General features: G+C 42.2%; 1 protein-coding gene and 1 long non-coding RNA gene across 8 annotated transcripts in view; one reads left to right on the top strand and one right to left on the bottom strand.

Annotated features, from left to right (window-relative positions):
- LOC110828661 (uncharacterized) overlaps nucleotides 1-10,314 on the top strand; it is a 44,432-nt gene that overhangs the window by 19,331 nt on the left and 14,787 nt on the right. The window lies entirely within an intron of this gene.
- LOC110828655 (A disintegrin and metalloproteinase with thrombospondin motifs 12) lies at nucleotides 1,629-10,291 on the bottom strand. 5 transcript variants are annotated; one of them, XM_022061548.2, is made up of 3 exons: nucleotides 10,100-10,291; nucleotides 6,876-7,044; nucleotides 1,629-4,863 (listed from the first exon to the last, which is right to left on the bottom strand). In XM_022061548.2, the coding sequence occupies exon 3, from the start codon at nucleotides 4,768-4,770 to the stop codon at nucleotides 1,924-1,926; it is 2,847 nt and encodes a 948-aa protein (XP_021917240.1). In that variant the 5' UTR covers nucleotides 4,771-4,863; nucleotides 6,876-7,044; nucleotides 10,100-10,291; the 3' UTR covers nucleotides 1,629-1,923. The 5 variants fall into 5 exon arrangements, with proteins under 5 accessions (XP_021917240.1, XP_021917244.1, XP_021917239.1 ...); XM_022061552.2 differs by lacking the exon at nucleotides 6,876-7,044; XM_022061547.2 differs by lacking the exons at nucleotides 6,876-7,044; nucleotides 10,100-10,291 and adding an exon at nucleotides 5,584-5,666.

The raw sequence follows: 10,314 nt of genomic DNA, 5'->3' as shown, positions 1-10,314 counted from the left end.
GTACAGATGCAGCATTAACACCATAACAAATAATAGAACGGACAAGGAGAAATCTTAGCGGCTCTTCAGTATTCGCTGACCATAAGGGAACCTACGAAAATATGAAACGAGTTAGAATTTACTCGGTAGGTTTACTGGAAAACTTTAATATGTGGTTGAAAAACACGGGCATGTGCAGAAGACGCACGATTTGACAATAAGCGAGGGACATGGGTCATGTATTTCTCTTTTCATGTTCATAGACACTATTTTATGAACAATTTTACAGCCATGTTACATGATCATGGCCTTAATAGCAGATGGCGAACTACATTATAGAAGCTGTGAACATAACTTACCCTTTGTTTACGTTGTATATACACATTTTTCTTCTTCCCGCAAGTTAGTGATGTCGATTACAGTACAAGAACTTTTTTGGTAAGGAAATTCCCTTTTTCAAGGGACGGGACTTGTGAGTCCATTACTTGAGCTGGAATTATCGCATAAAAACTGAGCTTATGCATAATTAAACGTTTATTTAATGACGTAGTATGAACTACTGAGAAATAACAGAAAGTCATAATTGTCGATCTCCAGTGGAAGTTAATTAGTTGATACAAAAAATATTAAAATTATGACCGTGGAGTCTAAACCTCAGTCCGGGTGTGGTTATTTTTATCGGTTTTGAGGTAAGGGGGCGAGTTCCTAAGATATCCAATCGGACTTGAACTGGAGACCGTAGCGCCACTGACGACTAAACAAAAGTGTGAAAATTTTTGTTTGTAAGGAGTTCTTTACAGAGAGATAATGGCATTTTGAAAATCTGATACTTTAGAATCTTATATTCAACGGTGCATCATGCTTTACACTTTAATTTCGTTTGTCTAGTTTAAATGTATCCGACGCTTCGATAAATACTGGAGCGAAATCACTTTATACATTCGATCGTGTATTGTTACCTAGCAACGAATCAGCGGTGGAGATATCTTAAGGACAATCGTCCAGTGTGCCTATAGACCTCTTCAGCCATTAAACTTATTACGAGGTAAAAACACGAGTCTGAAGGTACCTCGCGATGGCTTCACAGTCTGTAAATTGGTATTTTGGACTTTGTCTATCGTCTGTATTTCAATAAATTCACAACGTTTCGGAAGCTAAATCTTCTTCCATCTTCAGGTAAAATGGTAAGGACAGAAACTCCACCTATTGGGCCCACTGATTGAGCCAGCCTCAGACCTGGACAGCTTCACCATAGAAGTGTTCGTAGCAAGAAACTTTGCCCAGAAAATAATATTTTATGTTGTGGTTTGGTACCGGCCGTATCGAATTTTATCGATGTCATCTCATCTCTCTCTTTCGTTTCGCAGTTGTTTCTTTATGTTGTTTTATTTGTATTTACTTTCCATTTCTACTTACATTTCGCAATTTGTTAATGATAATTACAACTGATGACTTTGGAGTTTGTCATAGACGGGTCAGATGTCCATCTGTATACATCCATTGATAGTCGTCCACCGAGTCTGCCCTTCCCATTCTAACTGATAACGGAAGAAAATCCGGCTTCTGAAATATTTTAATTTTATTTAAATATAGACTAACTACCTAACTAGATGGCTTAGGTTGAATTTAGACAGAGTACAAAAGACTACTTTTACAGAGGTAAAAAGTATTTTAATAATTTCACAGAGTTTATGAACAGTCTTGTTTGTACACATTTATTGCACTTTTTGCAATATTTTATTTCTTTCTATCTCCCTTTGTCCCTCCTTTATCTGCTGTTGTGCTTTGGTTCCCTTGGTCTCCCAATGCTTAACTCGCCTCGTCCGAGAAAATCATTTCGTTCTTTGTTTTCTGATTGGGCACCTCGAATATATGGAAACGCTTCGGAGGGGCTTTATCTACCACAATTGAACGCGTTCCCAACCCTTTGTGATTGGTCTTGTGCTACGCTTTCCTCGGAAACCTGATCTCGTCGTTCCCGCACGGTTTGAAGCTGTTGCATAAGACCGCGTGCTGTGGCTTCTTTCCCTTGCAGTTCCTATCATCTGTTCTTGTCTCCTCGTTTTTAATTGGCGATTCCTGAATACATTCAACCCCCCGGATCCTATATCCGGTTTTGAACACGCATCCGTTACACTTTCCCCATTGACCGGGTTTCCAACGCGCCTTGCATGGTTCCTGGTTGCAAGGGCGGTTTGTTACCTTCGGTTTGTCAGCCGACGGGCAAAATGAATCACTGACTACTCCGTCTCGTTTCTCGACGCACTTGGGTTCAGACTCCTGTGTCCCACCCCCACATCGCCTGTTGCACTCGCCCCATTCCACGAACTCCCAGTGGTATTTGGGCTCATAGGTTTCTTTCTGTCCACTGTTAGGCATTGCGTATTTGTAAGTGATGCCAGGATTTGCGTCGCCGAAGAAGCATCCATACAGAAGAATCTGGTTTGTTGTTGGACCATCGATGACAATCTTCTCTTGGTCTGCCTTTGGGTGGAAATAATAGCCGACTGTTCCAGAGAGATGAAGTTCCTTGTCGCTCTCCTCGCTGTAGTCTCCATTCAGGTAAAACGTTTTATCATCCTCTGCCTTCAGGGCTAGCGTGTTGGTACTTGGGTTTAGCTCCTCGATTGATATCCTCATGCTACCGGCAGGAATGGTTGCTATCTTCACATATCCTCTTCCGGTGTCCTTGAATGTATCTTCCACAATTGTGCACTCCTTGCCTTCACCGTTGCACACCCCGCACTGGTCTTCAACGGCGTCCGACCCTAGAATCCAGTTACATCCAACAACTTGACACGTGCCCGCTGTACACAGGTCCTTGGTTCCTGGTCTGCAGGGAGTTCCATCTTTTACTCTTGGTGACATCGACTTGATAATTCCGTCTTCGTTTATACACAACAAATTACACACTTCTTTTGGCTCAATCTTTAAAAACGGGGTCCAATGATGCACCGTATCGTCATGTTGGCTGCACTGCTCTTCTCGGAAGGTAGCGTCTTTGGGGTCGCACGGACTTGTATTGCAGACGCGGTATTTCTTACGCGCTCCCAGGCAGTACCTGCCGTGGTTTTGGGGTGCAGGATTGTTGCAGTCTCGTTCGCTAAAGCTGACGCCTCCTCCACAGGTTCGGGAGCAGTCGGACCACGATGTCCACGCACCCCATTCTCCGTTCCTAGCCTGGGGTCTCAGCCCATATGGCACGCACTTCCTGTTATAGCACCATTTGTTGGCAGCACATCTGGTTCCATCAGCAGGTGGCTGCATGTGTGACCCACATTTTTTGGGTGTATGCTCACAGTATAGAGCTTCGCAGTTGGCTTCAGGACCCATGTCACAGGACACTGTGTCCGGAATCTTGAAGTCCTGAGCGCATTGAAAGTTAGCGTCGTACATAGCTCCAGGAGGCATGTCCGGTAAATTGAAGTTGTATTCTTGCGGTTCGTCCAAAAGGCAGTCTCCGAGTCCGTTGTCGAGAAACTCCTGCATGAACTTCTTGCTGCATGTTGACCAATTTGCAGTCGCCATTTGAACATATGGTGACATGACGTGGGCGTTGACCTTGTCTGCCATGGGCTCGCATTCTGAATCGATCTTGTCGTCGTGCCCACAGCCCATTACGTGCCCGACCTCGTGGGTTACAGTGATTCCCAGTGCCAATCCAGTATCTTCGCAGATAGCGCACGACATTTTGGGATTGCAGGCTTGTGCCAAGTAAGCGAGCCCCAGGAGACCGCACTCGGTCACGTTATCAGAGCAGATATCGTACCTCGTGAGCAGAACAGCAATATCGTGATGGTTGGGATGCGTTACGTCTTGTGGGTTTACCGATGCTTGCCACTCGCAAAAGCTTTTAAGCGTCTTTTCAGCATCTCGGTTGATGTAGAGGTCTTTTTCTTCCTCCTGCTTGTACAAGTAGATGATACGCACTACTACAATGTCCATAAGGTTTCCGGAACTGGCATCGTGATAGAAGTCAGACGCCATGTTCATTACAGTCAGGATGTAGGTCTCGACGTCGATGTTCTTATGGTAGTACAGAAACGACTTATCGGCCACCACAAGCAGCTTCAAGTAGCGGTGTTTGCTATCAGTGGTCGACCTCGCGGTCCGAACCCATCTGTGCTCCAACTTAAGGCGGTCTCGCCATCCGTCCTCCCAGCCGCCAGTGCCACAGGTTTTGTGTTCGCTTACAGATCTCTTATGCACTATGTGTACTTGCAGGCCATCCTCCTCCCGCTGGTGACCTTTCATGGGCTCGATGAAGTAATGACCTTCGTTCGTCTTAATGTAGCCAGACATTCCGTCGCAGACCGAGAGTACTACACGAGAGTTGTTCTGACCTTTTACGCGGCCGACGTAATGACACTGAGTTCTGTTCGCTGGTCTTATCTTTACTTTATTGACGTCTACGCTAGCGCCAGGACCCCGTTCTTCTATCATCATTCCTGGTGATATGAAGTCATAGTTAGGCCAGAGTTCTACGAGTTGTTCCTTGCCGTAAATTGCAAGGCCGTAATGCACTTTTTCGGATTCGTCCGGAAGATCTCGTTTTTTTCGCCTGCTCGTATCTCGTTCGTAGAAGTGCGGAATGGAGTAGGACAAGAACTCGCCGTCCTTATTTATCTTCCTCGGTGCCAGAAATTTATGGTCTTCTATATGCCTTGTGTATCGTCCTTCAGTGTCTGTGTTTATCCATCTGTGGTCCTTCGCGCCGAAACATTCGACGTTTTGCATCAAAAGCAGAAATATACCCAGAAAAGGTGCAAACTTCATGTTCCCTTTATTCATTATTCCTGCTCTGTCTTGTTGTTAATCAAAGGCTTGAAGAATTTTCTTTCACTCTTTTTTACTTGTTGCGTTCTCCGCTGCTTGTAAACTCTCCTGCAAAAACCACATTTATATTATTAATGGGGATGAGGTACCGAAACTAATTTGATAAGATGGTGGCCGTCTACACATTATCCTGGAGACACCACGGAACCATCATATAGAAAATTAAAAAGTTTCGTCAGTGAGATTGCTGATTTGAAATTTTATTTTCCTATATCTAAGCAGAAAGTTTTTGACACCGTTACAACCACAGTCTGTCATTGAACATGATACCGATTCACTTCCATCCACATTCCACATTTACCATCTGCTTGCATCAAAATGTTGTTCTGCCATTTGACTCCTGCGTCTTGTAAACCGAGGACATCATGCCAGAACGACATATTCGCGTGCATGTAGTTGACTGTCAGACATCAGTTACTCCAACTGTCCTCCTTACCTGACGTGACAGCCTTGGTACAATTCGTGTTCTTGAAATTACATTTCTCGAAAAGCATAATGTATAACTTACATTAAGCTTCAGACAAAAACCTATTTTTTGCTTTCTTCCGAAATAAGCAAACAATCTTAATATAAGATGGCCGTCTTGTGGGTTGCTGAGCTGTGTAGTCTGGCAGAAGTTTACAGACGACTCATCATCCTGATGATGGAGGCAGCAAGGACCTCTGAAAAGTCGGTAAACTTCTACTTCTTGATTCCTTTGTTTTTTTGCGAAAGTCTTTTCGGCTGTTGTCATGTAAGATACTAATTTATTATGTGTAGAACAGTTACCTTTGAATAGAAATATTCTCGGTGTAGAAAAATTGGCTATTTGTCACCCAGTTTAAATGAAGATGAAATAAACTACAACGAAGTCTAAACATTGTTACCATGGTTATCACAATGTTTATTCGTTTAACTGTATTCATTGTTGCAGCTGGAGTTATAGGTCTGCCATTGGCCACCAGAGTGTGACACCTCACTGTCCTAGTCTCATCTTGCAATTTTTCCCATTCGCGATTGTTTTTGATCGTACGTTAGTCGAAAGTACGATTTTGAGTTAATCGTACGGATACACCAGGCTGTTAAGCGTTGAGAGAGAAAATAAAGACAAATTGTTGATGAAAATACATGAGAAAGGACGAATGAAGTAAGTGAGCAGTTTAGGATTCACATAACAAGGAACTTGGTGGTTTGTACGGTGTAATCTAGTACAGGTTATGCATGTAGCTAGGTTAGTGGAAACGAGGGATGCATATAGAATTTTGGTGGCGAAATCTGTTGGAGTTGCCGAGTAGGCGATGAGATGAAAACATTAAAACTTATCGCCGTAACTGTAAGAAGTAGACGCAACTGGCTGTGGAATTAACGGCGTTTAAACTAAGTATTACATTCCAAGAGTGTTTTTGATGTAAATACGTCTATATTTTCGGGTCAGTGTCATTCGGCAAAAAGTGAAACGAAAAAGTGTAACTGCATTGTTATGTTACCTTGGAAACGTCAATTCTTTATTTGGCGTTATTGTTACCTAGGATACGTTACTTAGCATTGTGTTACATTACTTTCGTTATTCTGGAAAGAGCTCAGCTGTGAATCGCTTGTAGAAGAATTGCGTCGTGGAGTAGATAATTTTGTGCTGGTAAAAACTTATCTTATATAAGAATTATTAAGTAATCTATTGTTGCGTTTGCGTGTTGCGTCATACTATGTACAATATGGATGACATTGATGCTAAAAGACTCCATAAAGCAGAATATATGAGACAGTACAGAAAACGTAAAGAAATAGAAGTATTAACTAATGAACCTAAAGTGCGTAGAAAAAACCTATCGTTTCTAAAGTCCATACCTAATTCTGTACACTACTGGGCTCAGAGGAAGCGAGAAGTATTTGCCATGATAAGGCAATTGGGAAAACCTACCATGTTTTTAACAATGAGCGCAAATGAAATTCGCTGGCCCAGATTGCTAAATGCGCTGCATCGCTTAAAACATGGTACAGATGTAAAAGAGCCTATGACAGAATTGTCATATGTACAAAGAACTACCTTGGTAAACGAGGATTCAGTAACGTGCGTTGCTTACTTCAATAAGTTGATTGAGGTAATTATGCATGTATTGCAGTTGAAAAAGAATAGTCCGTTTGGTAAATATTGCATCGTGGATTACTTCAAGAGAATTGAGTTCCAACATAGAGGGAGTCCACATGCACACATCTTGATGTGGTTGGACAATGATCCGAGGGAACAAATTCCTGAAAAAATGCCACAAACCATTTCGTTAATAGATGAGTTATGTTCTGTTAGTGAAGAATCATTATCCACATACAACAATCAAGTGCATAGTCACACGTTCACATGTTATAAAAAGTGATAGGGGAACCACGGTTCCGGAGAATTTGACGTAAATACGTCTATACGGAAAGGAATTTTATATATTGGCTTTATTCTAAATATTTCCTTTATACGAGGTGCGATCAGAAAGTCTCCAGACTGCGCGTATAAAAACCCGTACACTTATCTCGGGTATTAAATTCATCCATCACCCTCGAAGTAGTTCCCCTGGGAGTGAACACAACGATCCCAGCGCCGCTGCCAAGCCTGGAAGCATCCCTGGAAATCTTTCTTTGTCAGCCTGTCAAACACCATCTGCGATTCTGCCTGAATCTCTTCTATCGTCTCAAATCTCCTTCCCTTTAGCTGAATTTTCATCTTTGGGAAGAGGAAGAAGTCACACGGAGCTTAGAAAGGAAGTTGGGGTCGGTTCTTGCAAGATCTTTGAGCTCCTGACAAACGAGAAGTCGATTCTGCTTCTGGTCCTCAGACAGGATGCGTCGCATGTGGAGTACTTTAGAATCAGCTGACAGGTCCCATAGCCTATCCCAACAATGTCGCACAAGTCGTTGATGGTACGACGTCGATCTTCGTGAATGGCCTGCCGAATCTTCGTAACATTTTCGGGCGTTGTGCTCGAAGATGGTCGTCCAGAACGCTCGTCATCATCGACAGAGGTTCGGCCATTTTTAAAACGTGAATGCCACACAAAAGTTTGTGCACGACCCATTGCGGACTCCCCAAATGCTTGCTTTAGCATTTCATAGGTTTCCGTAACCGTTTTGGCGAGTCTTTGGCAAAATTTGATTTGTTCATGAAAATCCGCCATTCCGAAATCGCAGGAGGGTCGGTATAATGCACTACCAAAACGCCCGTAACTAAGAAACAAATGCTAATTCGATGATGCCGGCTGGCACACTGATTCACTATGAATGTAGGCCGCACCCCCTAGCGGCAGAAGCTCGTACTACATCCGGTTCGCCCTCTATTGACACAGTCTTGAAACTTTCCGATCGCACCTCGTACATGCTGAGTACAAGACATAGCAACGGATACAATGATAACTGATACCGATATCCTGGCGCTAACCGAAACGTGGATGCACAACAATGAAACTGTATATTTGGAAGGTTATAAATGCATCACGCAATTTATGCGAGACGAACAAAGAGCAGGCGGAGTGGCTATCTACGAGAAACGGAGCAACTACCATGGATACCCCACATCTGTTGATGAAGCTACCTAAAGAAGATGGAGCAGATTACAGAATAGCTGCAGCTGAAAAGAGAGGAGATATCTGTGCGGCAGACTGTATGGTCAATGGTGAAAAAGTTTTAATTGTAACTCTGTATATTTGTAACCATAGACTTATTGATGATTGTAAGAGATTTATTTTGAGTCATTTGAGAAATTATACAAAGATGTTTTCAGCTATGGCCACTGAAGATCCTAATACAATGCCGATAATATTGACAGGAGATTTTAACATTGATTTAAAGAAGGAGGAAAATCAAAGCTTTGTTACATTTATGGCTTAACGTTGATGTCAAATCCCCAATGTAGTACTACTAGATCAAAATCTTGTATAGATATGGCGTTTGCACGAAATGTTGATACTCTAAAGTGTACAAATTTTATAACACTAGGGCAGAGCGCTCCTTTCGGAGCTCCTCGGGGGAGTTGGTCAAGGGGAGGGGAGGGGAGGGGGTTGGTTGGTTGCGTTTTAAATTCTTACGTAACAAACTAAACTATCCCCCCGAATGGAGGGTTAAAAAACTAGACCAACTTCAAAACTCAAATCTTCAGTGAGAAAATAAACTAACCCCCTCGAATGGAGGGTTAAAACACTTGACCAACCCCACCACTTCGGGTTGTTGGTTGTGTTTTAATGATCTTAAGTAACACACTAACCTAACCCGCTGTCTCTATCTGATATTTTACTTCTTTACGTCGCTGTTCAGAGGCCAACTGTTCTTGGTCAGTCAACTTTCTACTACCAAACCCACCCTTGCAAATCTTCGTCTGCTTTCTTCCCCTTCTCTTCTTGTTGAATACATTTTTCTACGTTTATCAATGTAAGTCTTAAATCGCTTTGCTTCATTTGTTAAATAGTTCTGATGTTTTAGTTCTTTACGTCGTTGTTCAGAGGCCAACTGTTCTTTCTCAGTCAACTATCTTCGTCCAACACCACCCTTTGCAAATCTTCGTTTGTTTTTATTTAGCTCTTCTGTTTTTCTTCAATACTTCTGATGTGTTAGTACTTTACGTCGCTCTGCAGAGGCCAACTGTTCCTGATCAGTCATTTATCTACGTCCAACCCCACCGTTTGCAAATCTTCGTTTGTTTTTCTTTTGCTCTTCTGTTTTTATTGAATACTTCTGATGTTTTAGTTCTTTACTTCGCCGTTCAGATGCCAACTGTTCTTGGTCAGTCAACTATCTACGTCCAACCCCACCCTTTGCAAATCTTCGTTTGTTTTCCTTTAGCTCTTCTGTTTTTTTTTTTGAATACTTCTGATGTTTTAGTTCTTTACTTCGCCGTTCAGATGCCAACTGTTCTTGGTCAGTCAACTATCTACGTCCAACCCCACCCTTTGCAAATCTTCGTTTGTTTTCCTTTAGCTCTTCTGTTTTTTTTTTGAATACTTCTGATGTTTTAGTTCTTTACTTCGCCGTTCAGATGCCAACTGTTCTTGGTCAGTCAACTATCTACGTCCAACCCCACCCTTTGCAAATATTCGTTTCTTTTTCTTTTGCTCTTCTGTTTTTCTTGAATATTTCTGATGTTTCAGTTCTTTACGTCGCTGTTCAGAGGCCAACTGTTCTTGTTCAGTTAACTTTTTACGTCCAGCCCCACCCTAGCAAATCTTCGTCTTAATATCGATCAAAAGTCAGTTTTCATAATACTTTCGTAATCATAAAGTCAGTTTTCATAATACTTTCTTAATCGTAAATTATCGAATGAGTATCAGTTTACCTTGTTGGAGTTGTTAGATTTGGTACTTCAAATAGTTGATAACGTCTTCTTTCACTTTCCTGATGTTTTAGGCCAACTGTCAGTCAATATTCAAGAATGCGACGTGTTGCTTCTGGAGCAGAGATCATGCGACTGGCTTGATAGTTTTTGTTGTGAAGCATTATTTGTTTACTCGGCATTGTTGTGTTGTACTCGGCATTGTTGTGGAACACAAC

The sequence above is a fragment of the Zootermopsis nevadensis genome, unplaced genomic scaffold (assembly GCF_977971745.1).
Source record: "Zootermopsis nevadensis isolate Lab colony 2312 unplaced genomic scaffold, Znev_1.0 Znev_ptg000016l, whole genome shotgun sequence".
Classification (NCBI taxonomy): Eukaryota; Metazoa; Arthropoda; class Insecta; order Blattodea; family Termopsidae; genus Zootermopsis; species Zootermopsis nevadensis.
Note: the sequence above shows the minus strand (reverse complement) of the source record. Positions and strands in the feature narration are given on the sequence as shown.

Excerpts from the sequence above, each read along its gene's own strand:
- LOC110828655 (XM_022061548.2), bottom strand. The coding sequence starts at position 4,770 with ATGAATAAAGGGAACATGAAGTTTGCACCTTTTCTGGGTATATTTCTG.